The following is a 26,618-nucleotide window of genomic DNA, read 5'->3' on the forward strand; positions in this document are numbered from 1 at the left end:
TCAATGGTGCTGGGAAAATCTCTAATATTCAGCACAAAAGGTGTGAAAAGTATCGAAAAAGAAGGTCTTGTGGTTCTTAGATGCTTGATATTAGACATGACTTGGTTGAAAGATGAAAGGCATACCAAGTGTCAAGGTGGTGCGAAGGCACCTGGCGTACAAGCTTGTAATTGGCTCTCTAGTGATCATAAGGTGCACCAAATACGGTCTCCATGATAGGCATAGTGCTAGTGCGTAACATTTAGTCGGACAGTTGTCTTGTATGGAGTTATTTTTCATAGTGAGAATGATTAATAAACTATACTATGGTAATGGATCAACAATTATAAATTAATTACTCCTAGCACTGCAAAGGAATGAATCAAGGATGGAAATAGATAAAATTAACAAATATATTAATAGATCACTCTTAATTTATTTTTAGAATTTTTCCCTATTTTTAGTTTAATTACAGATTTTCAAAATGATGGTCACTATGACATCAGCTTACTGTCGGCTTGTATATGGGGAATTTATGCCACTTTTAGGACATTTCATCATATTTAAGATTTTTTTTTTTTTTTTAGCTATCGAAGCTATCTGGTACACCAAATCCTGGACTTTTCCAGGGCTATCTAGAACAAAATGCTTACAACTTTTTTGGAACATTTTAGCACAATAATAATAAAAAAAAGAACGAGGCTTTCAGTACTCGACAGAGTATTTATAATACAAAACTCTGACACCGACTTAAATTATGTCAAGCGTGATAAGTAATGTGTTATCAACTACATTTCTTGATGCAAATCACGTGTAATTTCCATGCCCACTGATAGAATTTGCTGCTGGAATAGCTATGCCAACTTAAATCATTCTTTTTGCAGACCAAAGTTTTAAAATTTATAATAAAACAATTCAGCTAAAAGTGACTTAAAATTTAATGTGTTCTCATGTTGCAAATACACTTATAATACAAAACTTGGACACTCAATTTAACATAGAATACTTTGAAATAAAATATTAATCTGAATCATTTTAAAACATAACACCAAGTATATGTTTTTTTTTTTTTTGCTCAAACAACTAAAATCAGTCCGTAAATATGTACTTCTACAAACCAACCTAAACTTATTAAGCTGATTCAATATTTAAGATTTAACAGTAAAAAAATTTTTTTTCCATGGTATTGAATATAATATGTAGGATAACAATTTCTTGTGTCTCTACAGTATGATGAATGCTGGGCTGCCTCTAAATTTTAATGTTAACTAATGGTCCAAATTGTATTGCATATTTTTTAAGTTGTAATTTATTTTTATAGCTATGCGTGGTGTGAATTTTGCAATGTTCACAAAAGCAATAAATATGGATGAATCATGCAAGTCACTATCTTTTTAAGATTTTTAAAACTTCAACAGATGCCAGCATCAAAGTTACTTATTTCTGTTATTATTTGACTTCCATTCCATTCACAGAATTACTCCTACCAATTGCTGTGTGCAGAGAGATAAGATGTTACACATCAATAAGCAATTAAATATGCACAAATGTTATATATATTTAAAAAAAAAAAATTAATAAACAAATAGAATAATATTAATAATGATAAAATACAAGTATGTAAGAACTAGGTCAGTATGACCTTGAAGATATATACCTACTCAGATGATCCACCAGCTGAATGGAAACAACGGAACATTTATCCTTCTCAAGTAATACTCCTAAAAGTTGGGGAGGGCAGGGTCCCGCAATATTACAACTTCTGTAAGTCCAACATTCACTCTCGCTGAAGTTCAGCTCGACAGTGGCTCCCTACTGTTCGTCTCTTACCACACACCTTGGTCGCAACACACCGCCTCATATTTCTCACTCTTTCATCGCACACACTCACTGCCCAGGATGCTTTAGTCCCTGATGCACACAAACCTCGTCACTCACCATTACTGGCCAAACAGTCGCTCACCCTCACACAAACCTCGTCACTCACCATTACTGGCCAAACAGTCGCTCACCCTCACACAAACCTCGTCACTCACCATTACTGACTAAACAGTCGCTCACCCTCACACAAACCTCGTCACTCACCATTACTGGCCAAACAGTCGCTCACTCTCACACAAACCTCGTCACTCACCATTACTGGCTAAACAGTCGCTCACCCTCACACAAACCTCGTCACTCACCATTACTGGCCAAACAGTCGCTCACCCTCACACAAACCTCGTCACTCACCATTACTGACTAAACAGTCGCTCACCCTCACACAAACCTCGTCACTCACCATTACTGGCCAAACAGTCGCTCACCCTCACACAAACCTCGTCACTCACCATTACTGGCCAAACAGTCGCTCACCCTCACACAAACCTCGTCACTCACCATTACTGGCTAAACAGTCGCTCACCCTCACACAAAACTCGTCACTCACCATTACTGGCCAAACAGTCGCTCACCCTCACACAAACCTCGTCACTCACCATTACTGGCCAAACAGTCGCTCACCCTCACACAAACCTCGTCACTCACCATTACTGGCCAAACAGTCGCTCACCCTCACACAAACCTCGTCACTCACCATTACTGGCCAAACAGTCGCTCACCCTCACACAAACCTCGTCACTCACCATTACTGGCCAAACAGTCGCTCACCCTCACACAAACCTCGTCACTCACCATTACTGACTAAACAGTCGCTCACCCTCACACAAACCTCGTCACTCACCATTACTGGCCAAACAGTCGCTCACCCTCACACAAACCTCGTCACTCACCATTACTGGCCAAACAGTCGCTCACCCTCTTCACTTCACTGCCTGAGGCGTCGCCAGCCTCACACACCGCAGGTCAGCGTCCGTCTATTACATACCTATACCTGTCAAAACACTCCTACCTGCGAGAATGACGACATCCTAGTTATGCCACTTCGTGTGGAGTGTCCCAGACGCACTGGGAAACACCGACACGAGAAAAGGGGGGGGGGGGGGGGGGCTAGCAGCTGCACTAATGACAGACGTACCTGCACTGCGCCCGCATCACAAGAGAGGGATATACCTCAACAGTGAACGTTGGTATGACACACTCAAAATTATGTTATATCATTAATGTTAATACTTGAATATTGGTTATTTTGAAGGTTAGTATTTGTGGTAAATTAAAATACGAATAATAAACTACCTGTGTTTGAAAATAAATACTTCATTAGACTTTGTATTGACAGCATACTTGCATGTTTGTTTATTGAGTACAAAGTAATATGCATACATCTTCTACTTTGAGTAAAAGTAGGAAACCTTGGTATACCACAAGAATCAAAAACCTTAAGAGTACCACTTCACTCAAAAGAGAATGCGTATGGAGATTTATTCCAAAAAGCTGAGTGACGAACCCCTTGACTTGGTACATCATGAAAGTGACATCACGAAACCAGACATGATGACATAACAAATACACAAGTCCGTGGACAGCACTACCGGACGCCGGTCACAGCACGGCAGTGTGCTCGTCACTTGGAGACGCCCACCAGCGCCGGCCGAATGACGCGCTCGTGCAGCTTGTAGCCGACCTTGGAGACCACCACCACCATGCCCGGTTCCTTGCCGTCCACCTCCTGCCAACACGACAACACCACCTTCCATTTCATTCTACAACATATATTTTGTTTTCTGTATACTAATTATGCTGGACTGAACTTTATGACCACAACACTACACTACACAACACTAATGATTTCATTTCGTAACTATGAAATTGTAACAAGCACAGAAACTTTATCCGACACATCTAATTCCAGCTCAGCAGTAAGACCAGAAGCAACCAATGATGATCAACTTATGTTCTTCACTATTGCTAGGTACATGATTTCATGAATTTGTTTCTCTATCAATTTCATTTTAACTACTAGAAATTTCAGTGCAATTGTTTCTGAAACATCAAAAAAAAAGTGTGTGTGTGTGTATATATATATATGTATATATTATTTTTTCTATCCATTTGGTACATAACTTCCAAGCTAAATAAATGACATTCATAGATATTCAACTGTCATCTGGTTTGTTAAAATGCTGGTTAATAAAATGATTTAACTTACATTTGATGTTACGTGGTTATGTACATGGATTTCTGCATTATTTCAATTTATTACAATTAAATATAAAGTGGGGATACATTCCACAAAATTGGAATATATTTATTGGTTAGGCCACTTCATAAAGTAACACTTCATTTTGGTAAAGTTTTAATCAATCTATTTTAAATAATCCTGATCGATGCAATATTTGTAGTCATATCCATGGGGGAAGAAAAAACAAAAGGAAAAACATTTTGTGCTATGTCTTTTAAAATTCAATATTTGCTATATGAAAAATGACAATGGTTATGCAGAAGGCGACAGTGAGAACAATAAAGGTCGAGAGTGGGGGTACACGAAAACACTTTGCATCAATTATTGTTGTAAGTAGAGGTCTGCGAATCAGCATTTTAAAAATCTAATCGAATTTTGAATTGAATGCAAAATTATTCCCGAATTTCGAATTTTTTTCGAATAGCATATTGTATTACTTATTGTAAATAAAATATTTGTTTGACCCAGGATTACTAATTCCACACTGTTAGCAAAATTCAATGCTCATCCCACAGTGACACTGCTGAAGATGTTATTGGTTCTGTTGGCTGAGGGGACACTTTCTCGGTGCATAAAGTTTTAGTTACATTCATTAACCTTGATATTTAATTTTTCACTAAAGTTATAGCATGATCTTTTACATTTTCACTGAAGACTGCAAGTTTGTACCTAGGATCTGTGAATGTAATAAGAACATTTAGTGTTCATTTTATACAGAGGAAATCTACTTTTTAATGATTTCACCAAATTTTGAGCAAATGGTATACCGGTGCCATTTTCATTCCTTCTTATATGATTATTAGTAGATGCCTCCAAGCAATGAATCATTGGTATGATCATTGATGATGTAGGATACGAATTTCCACTAGATTCTTGTGTTGCCTCAACAAAAGGCTTGAGTACCTCAATAAACCCTACAGCTAATATCCATTGTGACTAAGAAAGGCACTCAATGTCTGAATTAGATGCTGTCAGTTCTGCAGCAATTGCCTCTTTCAAATATAGTATTAATCTTTCGAGCATCATGAATTCACTGCACCAACGTGTCTCAACATCTTGTATGATCTTCAATGGTGGGAGGTTCATGGTTTCTTGTAGGGTTTTCAGTCTCATTGTTGAAGCATGGCTTCGATTATAGTGTCCAACAATTGCACGGGACTTGGAAATGAGACCGGTTACATTAGGTGTAGAACTCTCAGAGTCATGAATTGCCAACTGTAACGTATGAGCAAAACATTGTCTTTGGTTCCACTGAGTACCAGAAATTGCAGCGTGCAAATTGCTAGCATTATCAGTGACAATATAAATCTTTATATTGCTATCCTGCATGGGAGGTGGTATATGCCAACTTTGACACATGTCAGATAGAACATGTCTAAGATTTTCACCTGTGTGAGAATCTTTCATAACAGTGTTTCCCAGAGTGAAAGACTTATACTGAAAACACTGTGTCAGGTAATGACATGCAAGGGACATGTACCCAGTACCTGCTCTGGATGGCCAGTTGTCAGTAGTCAATGCAAGACTTTGGCAGCATGTGGCTTGCGTATCGTCATCTAAACACAAATCTTTTGTGTAGCTTGTCCTCCAGCATTTTATGTTCAGTTTTGTAAAGGTCTGGAATAATGTTCCGTGAAAATGTAGTACTAACAGGTATTTTGTAGTTGGGTTTCAAGTGTTTCATCAGATCTTTGAAACCGTCAAAGAAGTGCGACTCTTACAGTGGAAACTGAAACCATGTTTCACGCGACATGTGTCGTCGCTATCTGTTGGGCGGGCCCATAACTACCAGCAAATAAAAAATTGGATTAGAGGTTCTCATACAAAGTTTTTTTAGTTAATACGTTTTTTTGGTTATATTAAGTTATCTCCTTGGCGGTGCAAAACTAATTTTTTTTCCTAACCTAAATTAAAAATAAGTGTATTTGGGAGGGGTCTGGGTTATGTATAGACTCTAATGCATCTCAGGCCGAAGCCTATACGCTCTAATCATGCAGGGTTTAAGCCATGCGGGAGAGGGAGCATGCTTCATGTGCTAGGAGGGGATTGGCCAGCCATGACAGCAATTGGCACCATGACTAACTCACCTCACTGACTATTCTAGGTTAAAAACTAGATAAGTTGGGCCCAAGTGAAACCTGCGTAGACCCAGGGAAAACCCTAGGCACTTAAATGCAGGATGCTAAATTTCATGCATTGATTACATGCAAGTTGGCTACGGGAATAGAAGGATGGCTCAGGAAGAAGAGTTGGAAGAGTAGAAAATATCTACTAAGCAAGGGCGGGCACTTGGACATTTTTGTCCGCATTGGGGGTTTTGGGCATAACTGGTTGTTAGGGGGCGACTATCGTCGTTTCCCGCCAGGCTGCCAGTCAGCCAAAAAATAATAATTTAATCGATGCGAAAAAACTTAATAACTTAATGCTTTTTTTCAATAAACCATCATGTAATAAATAAAGGAGTAAAAGGTGCAAAAAATCATTGTATTACACACCACAAAATTAGTGGCTTCCTAAATAGAGTGAATTTTCACTGATTTGTTTGCCTGATAATAGCTTATACATTACTTGGACGTATTTTGACAGTCACTTTTTAGCACTCGTCGTAGCACTAATTATAATAATAATAATAATAATAATAATTTGACCCCTAAATCCAAAATGTCTACATTTGAATATGATATATTTACCGAAATAAATTTTAAGAAAATAACATGGTATACAAGTTACTACAACACTTAATTATTATCAAATCTTAAGAACAAGATAAACAACGGTTTACTCCTGAAGACGTTTATTTTACCGCCGTACATGTGTTTTGAAGGTTAACAACATGGCGTGGTTTATTCCCAAAAAAAAATTCACTACATACAAAACTGGACGTACGAATTGATAAATACAGCACAGCATGACATAAATCTGTACACAATATTGCGTCACATAATAATTTTGTTTGTAAAATCTGATATTGAGGACACGACCTGAGTACATTGACGCATTATTAATCTAAACAACAATGAACGCTGGCCTAACGAACCTGTCGGCGTCTTTAACCGTTTGTTGCAGTTCGAGCAAATTGCTTCACCGTCACCTAGCTCAAAATACAACCACAAACCACTTCTTTACGTTTTGCTTTGTCTGCCATTTTAGCTCACTAAAAATATGCCAAATTTGGAGAATTCCCAAATAAAACACAATATTTACACACTGTTTTTAAAGATTTTGTGAAGCATGCATGACGTCATACTAAGTTGATTCGTGTGTGACAATCGCGCGTTCGATAATCATTTTCGACCTTGGCAGAATCGACTTATGAATGAAGTAAACAAACAATACGGTACGTAATTATCTGCTTATTTTCGTTTTGGCTGCGTGCGTCGAAAGTTAAAAACGTGGCTCATAATAGATGTAACCAAATTCTTATTGTTAGATAAGCTGGATTTTAATATTTACGTCCTACGAATATCGGCCAATCAAAAATGTGCAAGATAAAAAGTAACAAGTATTTAGATTTTTTTCAGAAACTATTCGATTCGAGATTTCGAATCGAATAATAAATTATTCGCGAATATTTTTTCGATTTCGAATATTCGCAGACCCCTAGTTGTAAGGTGTCTCATTGAACGTCAATTGTGATAGGAAAACTTTCTGCTATTTCGCCTCACTATTCCACACACTCTCCTGCCTCCTTCATGTGTCTACACTCGAGCAGGACCACCATGTGGTGCGGGAAGGATCGCCACCCACCTGTGAGAACAGTGCCTCGTGCAGGTTGGGGTTGAACTTCTCGTTCAGAGGGTTGACTTGACAGAGCCCATGCCGCCTGAACACCTGCAACAACACGTACCTTCACCCCAGTGACAGGGTGAACATCCCAAACATCATAAACCACTTCCAGACTGGGATGATTGTTTATTATCTATTCCAAAAACACAATTTTGAAGTCTAATAGTACCCCAATAGATTATGAAGTAGGCTACGGTGTAAACAAATTTTTTGAGTCAGTTCATTCTACAGAAACATAAAAATAACTGAATTAAATTTTTTTTTGCAAGGGTTAAAAAGACTTTTTTTTTATCAGTGTAATTGTTTCCAGCGCGACAGCAAGTGGCTTGTCTAGCTACAGGTACGTCGACTGCATACCACGCGTGCGTCAGTCGTGGCTAGACTGTCTGGAGTGGGCTCCAAGGGGAGTCAACTTGCGGTCACCATCATCAGCAGTCACCTACTGAGGTTATTATTGCAAGTTCTCCTGCCTTTCAATACTTTCACTGGGAGGGGAGTGGCTGCAGCTGTGGGCCAGTCTGAGCTGGGCTCGGGGTTCGGGCCAATCAGAGGCAATTTTCTTCAGTTGAATGCAAGGCTAGGTTTTGAGGATTTCTGAAGAGTGGTTCTCATATTCTTCTTAATTTGTTACTGATTCTTGAATGTATCATTTCTTGTATTGGTATTGGTGTGGAATCAGTCAGATTCACTGCTGAGGCTGGTTTACATGAAGTGTTCTGCTATTGCAGATTGTATGTTTTCATGTTTATAGTCGCTGATGTTTTCTGTAACCCTTGTGTTTCTTTCTCCTGCTAGTTTGTCCTGTGTATACTTTGCCACATGAGCATGCAACCCTGTGCACTCCGGCTAGACTTTCAGCTTGAGTTTTATCGTTCACTGAAATCAGGGACCCCTCAATCTTGTTCATAGGTTTGAGAATTACATGTATTTTGTGTTTCCTGAGAATTCAGGCCACTTGGTCTGTAATACCTTTCACACGAGGAATGAAGACTTTGTTGGGGAGATGCTTGTTCTCTTGCTCCAGGTGGTCTCCGATTATGAGTAACAATTAGCTTGAAGCGCAGATGTCAGCAAATCCCTACGAGTTCAGAATTGGCACCCAGCATGTATCTTCCTGGCCATAATTACAATGTTTTGGCCAGTAAGAATGCAAAAACTTAATCTTTGCATCTTCATCTTTTTCAAGCACTATACAAAAAATATAAGCACTAAACAATATCAAAAAATATAAGCACTAAACAATATAACACTTATGACAAACTGAACACACATACGAAATGTTTTTTTTTTTATTTTGAGGCTCTCCATTTTTTCATTCCAAGAGTACTCTTAATGAAAAATTCTCATCAGAGATAATTTGCTTGGCTGCTATTATAGTTTTGGATAGTGGAATGAAATAATGCAAGGACCTTGTTCCAGGCACAGTTGTGAACACTTGTTAAGCTTTTCTTCCACTGCGTGAACGTCGTTTTCTTTGATCAGCTGAAACTTAATTTTAGTAAAGTATTGATTGCAAAATTGAAACATCTTCTCAGTTGTCAAAATTTATTTTCATATGGTCTTTGCAAGCTCACTCTGGATACTGTCCTTTTAACACATCCTCCGACACCATCACAAGCTGTTTTACAATGTCTTGTAGCATGAAAGGTACAAGAAGCTTTCAAATTAAAATCTTCCAAGTGATAGCAGAGGTTGACCAAACTTTTAAAATTATTGTATTGTGCTGCACTACCGTCTATGATATACTCCACTTGATTAATGTTAAGGAATTCTTCATGAATTAGTAAGCTCAATCTTCTTTGAACGTCAGACACAAAGAGAACATCATGGTTTAGGTAATCGTAGATAAAGCACAAAGATATACCTATTACATGTTTCTCCATCCTTTCTGAAGTACAGCATTACTGGGTATAATGTGCAAGCAGAACGCACCCAAAAACTAGTATTTCATTTGGCTGAATGTTTTCTTTCCTCTGTTTCACATAGTTTGACATCTGTTTAGAGACAAATAAGTGTGGTATTAAAGTGCCAATTTCTTCAAAAGCAGATCAATAAACTCACATAAAGGAAGGACAAATGTTTGTAAATGGCTGTGATCAGTACATACCCATTTTGAAAACTGAATTTCATCTTCATCATCAAAGTCAGTAAAAATTTTTCTTACATATACTTGTACTGTTTCAGAATTCTGACAGTTAGGACATATTCTTAACATGCAATAATGCTTCTCACTATCACATGCCAGTAAATTGATAAGGTCCTTTATTTTAATTTTTCTAAATTCTTAGCATTTAAAAGGATTGGATTCTGATGTATTCAGCAAACACAGACCGATTGTGAACCTGGCTGACCAACTGTGACACACCATTTCGGCCGCAGCTCAGAGAATTTGGATAATCCTACTTTATCACAAGGAAATTTCTTTCTGTGTGCTGTGAGAAGTACCTTAAGATTACATAGTATTTGGTGCTTTTGTTCATAAACATTTTTGTGTACACTAACCTTATCTTTGGCACCTGGCATTAGTCTGCTGTTTAAATCTGCTTGATGATGAATTGGTTACTTTTTCAAAAACTACAGCAGAAATGTTTTAACCTTGAAAAGGCTCAGGATATGAAAGAATTCCTTTTTCTTTCACCAACTGGTGTGATTTTCTAGCTATGTACTCAACATTGAATTACTGTATGTTGAAATTTTCTTTAGTGACCAGGAATTAGGTGCAACTGATAAAATGCTTAACTTCTCCCTTAAGGATGTTGCATTACTCAATTTTTCTTTCATCTGATTGATTAGAAAATTTAAGTCACTTTCATTCCTCTTAATAACTGACTCTTCAGGTAAGTCTTCATCAATACTTCCTGCAGACTGCAATTCATCTTCTGGTGGCTTCAAAACTGCAGCTACTTTTGATTTCAAAAAATTCAATAGCTTTGGTTGTTAAACCTCTTATGTTCTGATAGCAAAGAACTAACTCCTTGTTGATAAGCTGCACGGAGCTCCTCCCGGCTCCAAGGAAGAGATAGAAGCAGAAGTAGACTTGGAATTAGCAGTTGCGGTAGATCTGTAACTACGGGTGAAGATGTTAATGTCCTCAGTTGAGGAGGCATTAATTAAATATTGTACTGGGTGCAATTTCCTATAAAACAGGCTTATCAGACAGCCGCTTGGCCAGAACGCAATGTTATTAATATGACTGAAGTCTTCTAAAACCTGCACACGGAATGAAGCATATGAATAATATTTTGTTTTCAATTTAGTTACTTTGATTTGTTCTAAGTTTAAATCACTTGAAATATAATTGACAATTTCTTGCTCTTGGACAGTTGGGTCAATTTTTGCACACAGAGATCTTTTGTTCTTCTAGGTGTTGGTTTGGGTAGCATTTTGAGAGAGTGTGGCAATGTTCATTAGGGGTTTTCTTCTTCTCGTTTGTATGTTTGGTTTCACTGGTTTCTCTTGGTTTGGACTGCGCCTGTGTTCCACCAAAGTAAAGGCTTCGCTGTCAACACCGCAGTCTCTGTTCTCTGGGTTCATGACGCTGCACGATTCCGGCTGACTTGTATGTCACGCGGCTGGTGGTGGTTAACCAAGTCTGCTGCCTTGTAGATTTATGATTTTTTTAATACTTGGCCATAGGTTGTTTTGTGATCTTTGCTTGAATATAACTGTTCCTTGATTTGAATTAATTCACACTTGATACCAGAGGTTTCTTCTCTAGAATATGAGTAATCTTTTTAGCACAAGGTTTTCAGATTTAAGTACGTCAACCTTTACGGTTAGAGATTTCATGAGCTTAACTAACTCATCCATACTTGCAGGATCCTAGATCGCTGGTTCGACACACGCAATTTGATCATACAATCTTTTTGGTTTAGATAGAGTTTTTTTTTTGTTGGAGACCTAAACATGATCTGATGTATTATATCTCTGTCAGATATAGAATCATTACTTAGGGTTGAAGGAAACCCTGAAAAGTCAGATTGATTTAATTTATGAAGTATTAACACTGAAGTGTTCACAGAATGAACGTAAGACACTGAGTAAACATTGAAAAACACAGAGCGCGTCTGCTTTGAACAGACTGAGACGATTACTGAACTGATGTTCAAAATTTTTGGTAATTCATTTTTTTCCACTTCTAACCTAAATTGCACGTAGTTCTGCACATGAAATTACATTTTATGAGTGATATTTTTAATCTACGTAAAATCCTGAATAAGTATGGTGAATTTCACTAATTCTACATTAATAATTGTTATAACAAATGTAAGTTGAAGCAAGATGTGTCACTCGACTTTGGTTGCGGATTAAAAAAATTGCTCCAAACAGAGGGAAACTTTGAAGGGATATAAATTCCAAAATAGAGCCAATATTCCAAAAATGAAAAAAAATATGGGTTCTTATATTTGTCTCTAGATATCATGTGCCAAATCTGAGATGGTGGGGTGGACACCCCTGGATGATCTGGTGTGGAACGCCCAGTATATTCAACGGGCACTTGGGGCCACCTCACAAGCGACACTCGCCTGCTGCAGCTGTGCCTCCGTCATGGACAGCCCCTCGTACAGGTTCTTGAGGTGAGGGTTGCTGTCGTTCACCTCCTCCTGGGGCACGCTCTCCGTGGCCTTGCCCAGCGTGTCTGCCACCTGCGCACACGGCACACGGCACACGGCACACGCTCCACGCTGTGCTGCCACGCACGACCTCTCCCGGAGTCACTGCCAGCACTCACCTCCAGCAGGTCCTTGCAGAACCCCTGAATACCAAACAGCTTGGCATCCTCTATTTGCTTGGTCAGGCGCACCCTCATATTCTCACCGTCTGCTAACGCTCGCTTGTATTTATCCTGCAAAAAAAACATGGATCCGTGTTAACTCTGGCGCAACGCAACTACGCATCTACAACATTACAAAGGAAGAAAAAACATAATTTTAAGGACAAATAATTTTATATTCTTTCATGCTCTCTTATCAGTCATACCTTGATTTAACTGGCAGTATGTGTCACAATTTTTTTTTATCAATAAATGAAAGGTTAAAATTATCAACATCAACAGAATGAGTTTCATTCTATTACCTATTTTTTGAAAACATATCTGCAAGTATGTGCTGCAAACACTTTCATTTCATAATGGTAAACTATCACACACCATAACTAGAGGTGCAGCTGTGGAAACATACAGGAGCGCCAACTGTGGGCAGGGCGGGCAACACGACACCCGTGTGACATTCAGCAGATGTGTCAGCACTGAGTAACCATCGCACGTGGTGCAGGTACTATCAGAAATGTTACAGGATATCACTTTGAAACTTCATCACAACAACTGTTTCTAGTTGGTCGAGGCAGTATTATAGGATGAAAAATTAATTAATTTAAATAATATCAACATGGAAGAGTTGATATATGGCATAGTAATGAAATCCCAATCATAACACAAAATGCAATGAAAATCACCTGAATTACCTTACTTTGTCTTGTAAAAGTAAGAGTAGTATAAAAGAAAGTTAATTTATTTCATCAATGAGGAAAGAGAATTTAGTAGCTAATTATTATTCTTTTGAAGGCAAAATTATTTTTCTTTGACATGTTAACTGTGTATAGAGAAAGGGCAATATGTTTTTAGTAATCAGTTAATCTACAATGGTAGATTCAAATTATTTTATGTTTGTCTCTCAGGATGTTAATATTGTATAATAGTTTGAAAGCACTCTTTCGGAAAATGAAGTATTTTATTTTAAAATTGTGGGTTTTTTTTAGGGAAGAAACCTATTTAGATAAACTTTAAAAGCAAAACTTTAGCTAAATATCAATTTTCATCCAAATCATAAAGCAGTTTCCAAGATATAAGAGAGGTGTAAGTTTTTTATTTTATTTATAAAAAATATATGTTATGTACGAGCAATTAAAAGTTTAATGTTTGTTGCAGTGATTGGAACAGGTAGAGATTACATTTTAGAGTTTACCTATTACTCTACCTATTCTAATCACTGGATATAAGATTAGACAGATCTATATATATAAAAATTTAGCTTCCGTATGTATTTGGCCGCAAAACTCGGAAAGTATACGATGGTTTGGATTGAAATTTTTACAGAACATTGCATCTTAACAGAAGAGTGTTTATATGAAATAAAAGTTTGGGAAAATCCACCGGAAAAGTCGGAAAAAAAAGTTTCTATAACTAAATATCATGGTCACCCAACTTAGTTGTGACCACGCTCGACGATGCTGTACCAAATTGTCGAAGTTCAAGCACATCAGGCTACTCGACCATTGTGCCTTGACGACTATAATTTACACAAATCTATATATATAAAAATATTATGTTGGTTTGTGTACGCTTCAAAAACTCAAAAAGTTCTGCACCGATTGAGCTGAAATTTTACCATTGTATACAACTCGCATCAAGGATTGTTTTTATCTACTTTTCACGTCAGCCACATACCCGCGACCGCAAAAAAGTAACTGCGCCATTTTATTAATGTGTTTTCTCACCAATAAAAACAAAAAACACGCATTTTCTGTTATGGAAACGTTTCTCCATGCCAAAGGATTTCTCTTAGCAATGGAAAAAACTACGTCAAGTAAAGCGAGCGGGAAATGGCTATATACATTGAGAATGCTTTTATTCTGAGGTGCAAAAATTAAAAAATGACTAAGCGTACCGGTATGGGACTAATTATTATATTAGCGTGATTGTGTCTCTATTGAGCTGCGCCGTTATCCAAATCGTAAGTAGAGGTTATGTTTTGTATGTGTCTATCACCACTTGATGTGGGATTGCATGTAGATGGTTCTAGGCTATTCATTTTTTGAGTTCCTTAGACCCTATAGGCCTAACTTTTTTTTAATTTTTAATTTAATTAATATGTTCTACGGAATTTTTAAAATCACTTGATCTGCCAGGGATACCACCACACATGCTTAAATTGAAAATAGGTGTGCCAATTATCCTCTTGCGGAATATTAATCAGCTAAAACACTGCAACGGCACGCGACTTTCAGTTAAGAAATTAACGAATAACGTAGTGGAAGCAACGATTTTAACGGGGCCTTTCAAAGATGAAGATGTCCACATTCCTCAAATACCCATGATCCCGACCGATACACCATTTCAATTTAAAAGATTGTAATTCCCAATTCGATTGGCATTTGCAATCACAATCAATAAAGCTCAAGGTCAATTTTTAGATTTGTGTGGTTTAGATTAAGATGCGGATTGCTTTTCACATGGACAACTGTATGTTGCGTGTTCCCGAGTCGGAAAACCAGATAGTCTTTATATCTACGCATACAGTGGAAAAACAAAAAATATTGCACAAGTATTGCAAAATGTATTCTTTGTTTTGTTTCTCATTTCTCAACTATTCAATCACAATGTGCCACAGTGAAGCGTGGCAGGGTACAGCTAGTTATATTATAAATACACAATATATGTTATATATAGGAATATTTTGCAATCCTCACTACCTCATTTTAAAATATATGTTAAAAGATTATAGATACAATTGGTGTACTAATTTTATTTTTAATATGAATAGTACTATGTTTTCTCGCATAATCGTCGCACATTTTAATCTAAATTCATGTTTGAAAAGTAGGGGTGCGACGATTATGCGGAAAAACCTTTTTTGTTAGGTAAAGTTATTCATAAAAACCAAACCCGTTCATGGAAAGTATGTTTATTTTAAAAAAAAGGTGGAGTATACAAGAGCACGCCAAACAATCTATATTATAATTCCTTAAACATAAACCTTTCTTCAACTTTAAATAGAAAAACCAAAACTCTAACGCGAATGCAAGCCACTTGAATCTGACGTGAACTAACGTGTTGTAGTACACACTTGCCACGAAAGAATGCGGGCTATCAAATGTAGTTAACTCTGCACCTGACAGAGAGCGCGCGTTGTATGCACTCGGCGAGATATCAATATTCGACTACGTGCCCGCGCTCTGTACAGGAAGCAACATAACCAAACATGAATGATGCACTGGCTACATTTTTATAAGCGGTACACCGCGGCAACACAATCAGATAAAGGAAATACTGTTTAAAAAGTCTTTAAAAGAAAATTTACACGTCAGACAACTTCGTATTTCCGTTAATTAAATAAATAAGTAGTAATGACCGAAATTAAATTTTAGATTTCTACTTTAAAATACATCGTTTTATACGGAAAAGATACCTACACACAGCGCTCGGCATCTAATAGCAAGACCAAAAACATCATGCGAGTTTACGAGAGAAGTTTTTTTATTCCAATTTTGACGGCCTAAAATATGGGTGCAGCGATTACGCGCGTGCGACGATTATGCGATAAAAGAGGGTATATTCTTTAAAATGTGAAATGAACATTGAAATAAACTTACCAAAATTAACAAATTTGCTTCATTAAAAGTATCTTCTGAGACTTAGTATTAACCTCTAACTTTCAGTATTGAAAGCAATAAAAAAAAAAAAAAGGAGGGAACAGGAAACAGTTGTGTTTAGGAATTTGGTTGGACTTTTCCTTTCGTGACAAAAAATATCACAAAATATGTTAGTGGTTAATTAGATAAATTTTAATTTCAACTAAGAAAATATGATCTTACAATTTCATACCTTGATAATTATTGGTATTTTCTTTTTATAAATGCCTTGAAATTGTCACAGAAGGATATTTTAATTTTTGAGGGGTCACAAAATCTTGTTTTTATTTATTTATACTTACGTGTTTTTTTTTCTTGTTTACTCATACAAAGTAACATAGGCCTATGATGAAATATTTTATGAAAAGGAAATTATAATTTAATAAATTATAAAAAAATTGTTGTCCTTTCGTGGGCAAAAATTTTATGATTTTTAAGTTTGAGCATGTGTATAACCAACAGTTTTGATAAGCCCTGAATGCAATTTGTCTACAATTTATTTATATTTTTCCTAATCTAATATTAAATATAAAAATATGCAATTATGTCCCAAATTATTGTGACATAACCCTTATGGCATATTGTTTTTTATTATACCTCCTGGAAAAGTAATAAGTGAAAAAACTTTATTTTAAAAAATAAAAGCAGTCAACATCTGAAGGCTATACAGATGTGGCTAAATCACAAAAAAAAATTGAACTTTCTTTCCTGCATTGTAAATTTTTTAATGTATACAATTATTGCAATCATAAGACAGTGACAAATAGTAAAATTCTAATTTGAAAGTGTGTCAGCAACAGAAAAATACACGTAATGAATTAAATATATATATATTTTTTTCCTTCACTGCAAATAATTTTGTGTCAATTATATTTTTAGTAGCTATAAAACTTGGTTTCTTGTTTCGATACATAAGATGTGGTACATGCCACAATTTGAGAATTTCATATATTTATGTACAATATTAACAACTAAAGTACAACATTCATAAAAATAAAAGTTGTAAGAACATACTTTTTCACTTTTAACTACGAAACGGGAAAATAAAAGCATAAAATCGTGAGTTGGCTGGTCGGGACCAAATAGAAAGGGAAGGCGTTCATACTCACATCCAGCACCTTTACCTTCTCCAGGAGATCAGCAATCTCCTTGCTCAGCTTGTCCACCTCCGACTGCAGCTTGGCTTCGTCCGGCCGTGCCTGGGGCGAGTCAGCCTCGCCCGACACGGCCGCGCTGGCGCCGCGCTGCAGGTGCCCCCAGTGAGGCAGGTGCCAGCGCGGACTGCCAACACCAACCAGCACTGCCAACTCACCGCACTCACCTGCTGCCGTCAGAGCCTGGCTCTCACTTGTCGTAAAACCTCAGAATACCCTAACCGACCATTACTCCGAGGGGTGGAAAATAACATGGGCTGAGAGACAAAAAAAATTAATAACTCCCTTACTAAGCACACTACCAAATCCATTTGAACTGTTTTCAAAACACAGTTTCCAACGATATCACTTGTAAAACTGCAAGGCAGAGCTTCGTAAGATTGCTAATGGTACCGAACTCTGCATTGCAAATTTTACTAGTGAAACATTTGGCAACTGGGTTTACAAAGATTTTCCTTGTAAAGGTACAAAAAAAAACGTTTACTGTGTACTTGGCAGGCTACAATTCAACCACGATCAATGAGGAACCTTAACCACAGATTAGAAGACTGTAAACGTAGACAAGGATGCCATCTGCAGGACGTAAACTTTCATTGTCGTATTTGATAATTTGGATTGCTGTTCCTTAAAAGACAAGTTGTAATAATGGTTCAATTACTGTCAATAAAATTGTGTGTTGTTGCATGTAAACAGGAGTTGGAATTTAAAAAAATTCTGTACCACATATACTATCTAATCTGTTCTTATTTATTTTAAAACTTGCTAATTATTCTCTAAAATGTTTGTCTTAGGTAAATTTTTAAGTAACTAACCATTACTGCAAGGGGTGGAAATAAAGGTTGAAAGACCAAAAAAAAAATCATATTTTTTAGTAGCCTATGTATACAATCAAATCCGTTATAACTTGTTGTAACATTCTAAATATTATCTAAAACCATTAACTGAATCAATTTTCGATGAAATTAACTATTACCATAAAAACAGGGGTTAAAATATTTCTAAAAAATTAATACTTCATTACTATCAAATTCATTTTAATATATTTTAAACAATCATAATATTATTTAAACCTTGGTCTTAAACAGTATTTATATATCTACATACTATTAGTGCAAGGAACAAAAATAGTGTTAGAAGATAAAAAAAAATGCATAATTACCTTAGTAGGCATAATATCAAATTTGTTCTAAGCTATTCAATGCTGGATGCATTAAGTTAAAAACATTTGAAACCATTTCGCTGCATGAAATATGAGAAAATGTTTTATTGATCATTTTGGTTTATTAAACAACATATCGGATGTCATGTACTTTAAGTTCTTAAATTGTTTCAGAAGTTTATAAAAGTTTCCAGACATTTCCAGAAGAAATAGGTACTTTGAAATCAACCTACACCTGTAGACGTGGCAAACAGGATTTTCTTCAATAATTTTTGTATATTGTGTTCATGCATTGTCAATGAGTAAGTGGCTTAGTTTTGAATATTAATTTAACTTGTGAATGATGTAAAGTTCAAAAAAATTAAGTTATTCAAGTAAGGCAGAAGTAAATTCTAATAAATCAATTCTAATCACACTATCAAAAATAAATTTGCATGTTCTGCCTTTAAAAAGCACTGGTCGCAAACGCACAGCACTTGTTTTATTTTGTCTTGGTCTTCTTGGCTTCTTAGGTAATTGTTCCGTATCACGTATCCAAGTTTATCCCTTGATATTGATGGCATAATACTATAAATATTAATCCAGTGACTCACGACGCTTGCTGTTTTAATTTAGTATGTCGAAAGTTCACAAAAACTTATGATATAAAAATAAATTATGATCTTAAGTTGAAAAAAAAGGAAAATATATTTTATAGTCAACATAATGGATTGTTATATCACAGGATTTAATGTGCAGGATCTTTCAACGTACTAAATTAAAACAAAAAGCATCATGTACCACGGGATCAATATGTATAGGATTATGCCACTCAGGATCAAGGGCTAAACTTGGTCATATGACACAGAACTTTTACTGCTGCTTCTTGTTCCTTCCACATCCTCCATTATTTTCTGTTTAATTTTTGAAACTGGAACCGGAAACTGCAAATATCACTAGTTATGCTAGTTATGCTACCAAAGGACACAGATCGGGACAAAAAGTTAATGTTGACCAATTTGTTCGGCCCAGAAAGATCCGGACCTCCGACCACACCATTTATGACGTCAGATGGTCACGTGAGCCGATCAGCAATCAGTGTCTGTCGATAACAGTTTAGGACATCGCAATTGTAGACGGGCCTTTAGACAGAAAGTCAAGAAGAACGAAGAAAATTTTTAATAGTGCGTGATTAATGCACGAAAATAATAACCAAAAAAGTAAAAAACTAATATCGGCACTATATTTACTGGGCCCAGGTGACTACTTTAGAAATAGGTCGATTCGGACATCGCAACAGTAGACAAGGCAGTTTTCAGTGCGAATATGTAAAGTCATTCAAATTAATATAAGAGTACGGTACGTCCATGGGGTCCGACTGTCGTAGACGGGTCTTTATAAACCCAGCCCAACCAAATTATCGCCAAATTTTGGTTTATGGCACGATATAGTACTTAAACGTAGACTGTACGACTGATAACATAATCCTAGATGCGCCCAGTGAATACTGAAAATATTTACTACACACAGTTACATTTAAGAACAAATTATACTCACGTAACACGTGTACAGCTTCTAACATGAACAAAATTGTCTAGGCACATCCGCCCAATACGTAATGTCTGAATGCTTATAGAAGCCATTCTGCTCACAAAATTAATATAAATCAGAACACCAATAATTACTTAAAATCAAAATGTAAAATCTGCCGATACCTAGCTGACGAAATTCCAGTGACATAACATAAACAATCATGGACATCTATCTAACCATAGATACAAACTAAAAGAGTAGAATATATAAGAAATATCTCTTACATAAATTATTGATAGCGAATGCAGCGCTCACGGTGCCAGGGAACAAGTACTAAAATAAATTTGCCTGCCTACTTGAAACGTTACATCTTTAGCAATGTCCTCTCGAAATTTGGTTTTATAGCAGTTTTGACGTGACAACGTTTAATAAATCGATGAACGCCGGCTGCACGGACGACAAAACGTCCCGTTACGAACATTGTCCCACTACAATGTGTCCCGTTACGCTCATTGTCTTTCGCGGAAACCAGGCACTCGTTAATACATATTTTCCTTTGTTTATCGCGAGGGGCGTTATTATTAATGAATTATAAATAAAATTTCGAGCCCGGGGCCACAATTGCATATCATTTTGAGCACTAGAAGACATAAAAACGTAAAATATTCTCGACGAATTCTAATCTCATCCCCAGCGCACCACGTGCATCTGGGTTGGAGATTAAAGCCGAAATTCTTTCTTAAACTTACTAATACTTATTTTAATAACTGCAAGGGCATTTTTTATTAAATTCTACATTTAATTTCACGACGAACAACTTCGTCGTTAAATGTGTAATTGAGAAAAAGCGTAAAACATTCTCAGCGATCTTGAAGTTAGTATAAACATGGCGGCCGACTAGCAGCCGACAATATATTTTAAATTTCCTGCCTACCACTATAAGAAATAAACATGGTGGACTACATACGTTTTTAAAACTTCCACAACACATAATTTAATAAATTAATATACATTTGTAACTATTATTTCCAATATGGCCTCGTGGCCGTGCGGTGAGCATCGCTGGATACCTATCCAAAGTTTGACAGATCGAATCCCCGCCGCGATATTTCTCAGTTTTGTACTTGTAAAAATAAATACGGCGCAACACTACAAAAGTAATAAACATATTTGAATTAATGAGTGCAAATAAAAGTAAATTTATCAATAATTAAATTGTAGATTTCATTTCACTCCTCCTTTGTATCCATACAAAATAGTGATAATTCAATAAAAATGATTTATTCCTAAAAGTATGCAGAGGTAGAGTTTATCATACAAAAGATAGAAAAATTAAAAAAAAAAATTACTTCCTCGAAGAATAACATATTTTTTATGCCTAAATGGTTTTGTTGCAAAAACCTATTACGGCTCAGTCTCAGGCTGAATTGGATATTTAATTTTCTTCTGGATCAATCATTTCATCATTGTTTTGTTATGATGTCACGTTAAACTATCGTCCGTAAACCGACTTTACAGACAACCAATTTTTAATTAATTATATTGCATGTAAGTTATTGCAGAAGGTAACTTAGGACTTAAGTAAAATGTTAGTGCTTGAAAATCAATGTGACAATAAGTACTATATACTACAAAAACTCTTCATACATGAAACTTCATTTAAATGTTAGGCAGGAGTAAGTCGAAAGGGCCACACCCATACAAACATATTGGAAGGTTTTTCTAGAAACTTTAGTACTTTGGGTAATACTCAAAATGGAAATAATTCTGTATTAATTAGAAGTTTAAAGTTTCCAACATATCTAGTGGCAGAAATAGTAAAGCTTCAAATTCTAAGGATCGTAAAAATAAACTTAAACAATTTGTCTTCATTTCATTCGTTGATGCAACCCACTTTTTGTTATATATAAATCAATGAGGGTTCACTTATTTGGCATTAAATTTTCTTAAATATTATAAGCTGAAATCTGTAATATAATTTTTTTTAATATATTTTAAGTTGAGAATATTTAATAACAAAATTGTAGTGAGAAAGTTCAAAACGTTTACCATTAAAAGTTTTAAATGAGTTGTCCAGATATTATTTGAGTGACAAATAGCTTAGTTTGGATGTTCCTGACTGCACCAGACAGTGCACGCACAGTCTAAACGGCGCGGCGGAAAGAAGTCGCCGGACAGTCCTCGGCACTGCGTGATGGTGGTAGAGGTCCCGCCACTTCTGGCATTCACAAGACGGAGCATGCAAGAGCAGTCACGCTGGGACTACGTACAACTAATTGTGACAGAAACCCACATGCGCAACTACAAACCATTCAAAGAAATAACAAATAAAGTTGGCAACTCGTACAGGGCAGAGATCAATCTAAATATTCAGTCCATTTATTCAGGACAGTTGTAAAAACTTTGGTTACATTTCATTTAACCGAGATGTAAAAAGATGTCCGTGAGAATTACTATTCCCTTACATCCAGTCAAATATTAGTTTCAAAGTACAATAATGTGTGTGATACTGGTGTTCGCAAGTGTCGGGCGACTCGGGCGGTCAGAGCTTGCTGCAGCCGGCCTCGCCCTCCGCGCTCGCGTCCCTGTTCAGGATGCTGGGCATCTCCGCGCAGGGCCGCACGTTGGAGGCCACGCTGGCGACCGGCACCGTCAGCGCAGTGTCCGTGTCTCGGCCGCGCACAGTCACCCACTCGTAGGACAGCACGCGGTCCAGCGTGGGGCGCCGCATCACGTCCGGCTCCAGGATGTCCGTCACCACGACCCGTGCCTCCTGGGACACGGCGTCCTTCACCTTGCTCCTGAAGCTCCAGTTGCGCGTCAGCTGGTCGCGCAGCATCCTGCGCAGGTTCGAGTCGTCGAAGGGCATGGACGCGTTCAGCATGATGAAGAGGATGACGCCCGTCGACCACACGTCGGCCAGCTTGGGGTTGTAGGGCGTGCCGCTGACCAGTTCCGGCGCGGCGTACGCCGCAGAGCCGCAGAACGTGCGGCTGAGCGTGCGGCGGCCGCTGCCGTCCACGCAGTAGCGCGCGAAGCCGAAGTCCGCTATCTTCACGTTGTAGTGCGCGGAGAGAAGGATGTTCTCACACTTGAGATCTCTGTGCGCGATGTTCTGGCCGTGCAGGTAGCGCAGACCCTCCAGGATCTGCCGGAACCACTTGCGCGAGCGGTGCTCGGGCACGGGCCCGTGCGCACGGATGTACTCCAGCAGGTCTCCCCCCGCCGCGCAGCTCATGAAGATGAAGACGCGCGACTCGCGCTGCAGGATGCTGTGCACTTGCACGATGTACGAGTGCTCCAGCTTCTTCAGGATGTCGAGTTCGCGCGGGAAGAACTTGTCCAAGAAGTCCTTGGGTGCCTTCTGCTTGTCTATGATCTTGCACGCCAGACTGGTGGTCTTGGCGCCGTTCACGTACTCCGCGCGGTACACGGTCGCGTACGAGCCGCTGCCGATCTTCTCCCCTATGTGGTAGCCGCGCTGCTCCATGGAGATGATGTCCGAGGGCCGGGGCGTGTCGGCCGTGGCCATTGTGCTGCAGGGATTCACACACCGCGTCCACACTCGTCAGCTCTGCGCTCGCTCGTCACTCAACTGCCGAACCAACCATACCGTCAGTTCTCTCCGGTGTCCCAGCAATGCCAATCTCTGCCAACAAACCATCACCACGTTAAATAAGCAACACACCTGCTAGAAATACACATTTCAACCTTCATTGCTATGAGTGATCGATTATTTTTTCAAGTCCTCCGTTGGGGTTGATGAATTCCCTGTCATCCTATAAGCAGACATGTTGCCAGCTACATTCTGCAGAGCCAGGTGATGAGCATAGCAGTCACTACATTCATTATAACTCCAGAATGTTAACGAGGTTGTTCAGATGAACGGAGCTACAACTGTGAGCAGGGAGTGTCTAGAAACACCGCCCTGCACAGAGCAGCTAGCTGAACCATAACAATGTGGATGTGGCCCGGTTGTCGGTGCCACTCGGCAGCTCACACGGTGCTTCCCGGCCAACACTACTAACTACTTGCAGCCGTGCATGCCCGTGCTCGCGCGAGGGCCGTGTGAAGACCGGGAGCAGCTCGTCACATCAACGAACCAACAATGTAGCACAGGAATGTCAGATCCAGTTTCCTCAGATACACACACTCAGTTCTTTAACATTTTCAATTTTAGCCAAAAAAAAGGACTATCAAAACAATAAATGCCACAGCACTGAAACCTGCAAGGAGTTTTCTTCTAACAGCAGTAAGTAGAATAAGTGTATGCTATGCACCTGCAGTATCAAGCTGTATACAGTCACTTGACAACAGCATAGATCTTGAGGTCACATTGTGCTGACAAACCTCTGGTTGCTCTACTATCCGGCAGGCCACTTCCTTGAAACTAAGGTGCGAAGCACGTACTTCTGACATAAAACTTACAAGTAAAATGGCAGTCCGCCCCTACATGGCTACTAAGCAAAGAAGTTTAAGAGACAAAATGAGCCAATAGTACATTCTCTGTGTTCTGCTCCTGATTTTTCAGACAAAAGTAATCAACTGGAAAAATTAAGTTTTGTTTTTTATTCCCAAATACTAGCAAGTTTTTATTTCCACCTTTGTCATTCCATTAATTATGTTTGGCATCAAGTTGGGTTCAATAAGTTGCCATAGAGGGCAGACATAGCAGACAGGTTAAAATTCATAACATTTAAAAGATTTTAGAACTAGTAAATAGCTATACATAAAGCTTTTTGAGATTTTTTTTTGTGCTGCACAGTAAAATCATCATGTCTAATGCTGCATAGTATTTAAGATTAAATATAGATAACTAAATAAAAACTAAATTCTACCCAATATTCAGATTTGTACATAAAATAAAGCATTTGAATTATAACTTATCACAACACATTCACTGGTGTTCGGCTGTCAACTCTGCAGCATGCTCAGGACAGAGACCACTCCGCCATGTTGTCTCTGTCCTCATTCATTCTGTGATGGCACACTAACATTTTTGATGCTGATGTTTCCTTGGCTCTCCAAGTTTAAGCACTTGTGAAATGTATACACAAAGCAGTTTGCACACAAGGTTTTATTTAATTCTACAAGCACCAACTTGGGAATACCTGAGTTACTGTCCACTTACCCTTTACACTGAGGCACTATGCACTCAAACATATCCAGGAGGATGATAATTTGGGTGAATGAAATATGAAGGGATATGAGACAATACAATATCAACTTCCTCCTTGCCTATACGTAGCCTAGCTGGGCCCCAGAAACCCAGACTACAAGATCAGCACAGCATCCACTACTGGGGACTCAACTGTGTGCTTCGATGCTACCAACTTGTGGCACAGACTAATACGGATACTTACAGTGACAGACACACAATGAATAAGAAAAATAAGAACTCACCAAATTTAGAGAATCAAAATAAAGAACTATCACTTGTAATTTTCAGTAGTAGGCTTGGAAACAACATGTTTTGGGGAACAATGTTACTAAGCAGTCACAACAATGCCACAGTGCCGGCATGATGCCAAACTGCAACAAACAACCACACGCGCTGCATTCAAAAGCAATGGGAGAGCGCGACACGCACAGCCAGAGGGCGTGGTGCCCGGAACAGCAGGGACGCGCGGCACACGGCAGACCAACACGCGGGGAAGACCACTTGACAGGCTTCCAGCACAACAATGGTGCAGCACAAGTAACCACAGCAACAAGGAGACACTGGTGACGCCACGCAGCCACGAGTTGCCGGGCGGTCGCTGCCGTGCGTGCCGTGTGTTCGGCACTGCCGCTGACCACCGCACGTCCCGGCTGGAGCAACTGGCCAGACACTTTGCGGCGTCCCAGAAACATCTTTATTATGCTTTCATTTTAAAAGTCATTTCAATCAAGCAACTACAAGATCTTAAGTATTCTAAACCAATATCTTGTTCCCGTGCTCGTATTGTGCACACTGAGCTCCCAACAATTCCGATCTCTGTAAAAGTACTGACATAACGCCCCGCACAACATGTGACCTGTCCAGGTTTATAAGCGCACTTGGCCCTGGTCGTGGCGTCGGCGGGCACGGACCGGTCCGAGCAGGCGCGAACATGAGGGCTCGCTCTACCCACAGACGGGTACTACTTTCCTGAACAAGGAGACAATACTCAGTATTGTGATCAGAGCTGTTGCCAACAGAACTGACCGGTACCGCAACTGTACCAGTTTCTGTTGGCAAGCACTAACCTTTAGTGCATTTAACACAAGACAGTTACAAAGTACAAATAGCTGTGATTAAATGGAAAATCCCATAAACCATCACACAGTCATGTCAATGTCACCAAGTCTGGCACACGGAAGCAAGAGGAACCACGTGAATTAAGTGCAAATGTGCAAAACTTGCACCAGAATTCAACAATGTAGATTATAGATGCTACCACAACTCACGTTATTAGAGATGTTCCAACAATATATTAAAACTGTGACTTATTTGTAGTTACATCATATTTTACATGGG

The 26,618-nt window shown here is 38.3% G+C and overlaps 2 protein-coding genes across 5 annotated transcripts; both read right to left on the bottom strand.

The window, feature by feature from the left end:
• Positions 1-3,183: 3,183 nt before the first annotated feature.
• Positions 3,184-20,376, bottom strand: LOC134530076 (grpE protein homolog, mitochondrial). Of its 4 annotated transcripts, none has more exons than XM_063364644.1 (6): positions 20,144-20,376; positions 17,419-17,575; positions 12,618-12,731; positions 12,412-12,531; positions 7,847-7,930; positions 3,184-3,586 (listed from the first exon to the last, which is right to left on the bottom strand). In XM_063364644.1, the coding sequence occupies exons 1-6, from the start codon at positions 20,227-20,229 to the stop codon at positions 3,482-3,484; spliced, it is 666 nt and encodes a 221-aa protein (XP_063220714.1). In that variant the 5' UTR covers positions 20,230-20,376; the 3' UTR covers positions 3,184-3,481. The 4 variants fall into 4 exon arrangements, with proteins under 4 accessions (XP_063220714.1, XP_063220713.1, XP_063220712.1 ...); XM_063364643.1 differs by having other exon boundaries at positions 17,404-17,575; XM_063364642.1 differs by having other exon boundaries at positions 7,847-7,946; positions 17,404-17,575; positions 20,144-20,353.
• Positions 20,377-22,463: 2,087 nt separating this feature from the next.
• LOC134530077 (testis-specific serine/threonine-protein kinase 3) lies at positions 22,464-25,821 on the bottom strand. Its single transcript, XM_063364646.1, has 2 exons — positions 25,523-25,821; positions 22,464-23,768 (listed from the first exon to the last, which is right to left on the bottom strand). Exon 2 carries the CDS (start codon positions 23,649-23,651, stop codon positions 22,662-22,664), a length of 990 nt encoding a protein of 329 aa, XP_063220716.1. The 5' UTR covers positions 23,652-23,768; positions 25,523-25,821; the 3' UTR covers positions 22,464-22,661.
• Positions 25,822-26,618: the final 797 nt, after the last annotated feature.

The sequence above is a fragment of the Bacillus rossius genome, chromosome 3 (assembly GCF_032445375.1).
Source record: "Bacillus rossius redtenbacheri isolate Brsri chromosome 3, Brsri_v3, whole genome shotgun sequence".
NCBI classification, from domain to species: domain Eukaryota; kingdom Metazoa; phylum Arthropoda; class Insecta; order Phasmatodea; family Bacillidae; genus Bacillus; species Bacillus rossius.

Bases quoted from the DNA above. Each gene is read 5' to 3' on its own strand.
- LOC134530076 (XM_063364642.1), bottom strand. From the start codon at position 20,229: ATGGCTTCTATAAGCATTCAGACATTACGTATTGGGCGGATGTGCCTA. The intron at 7,947-12,411 runs GCGAGTGTCGCT...ACTGGGGTGAAG, and splicing joins CGGAGGCACAGCTGCAGCAG to GTACGTGTTGTTGCAGGTGT. The intron at 3,587-7,846 runs GTGGGTGGCGAT...TCGTGTTGGCAG, and splicing joins ACGAGGCACTGTTCTCACAG to GAGGTGGACGGCAAGGAACC.
- LOC134530077 (XM_063364646.1), bottom strand. From the start codon at position 23,651: ATGGCCACGGCCGACACGCCCCGGCCCTCGGACATCATCTCCATGGAG.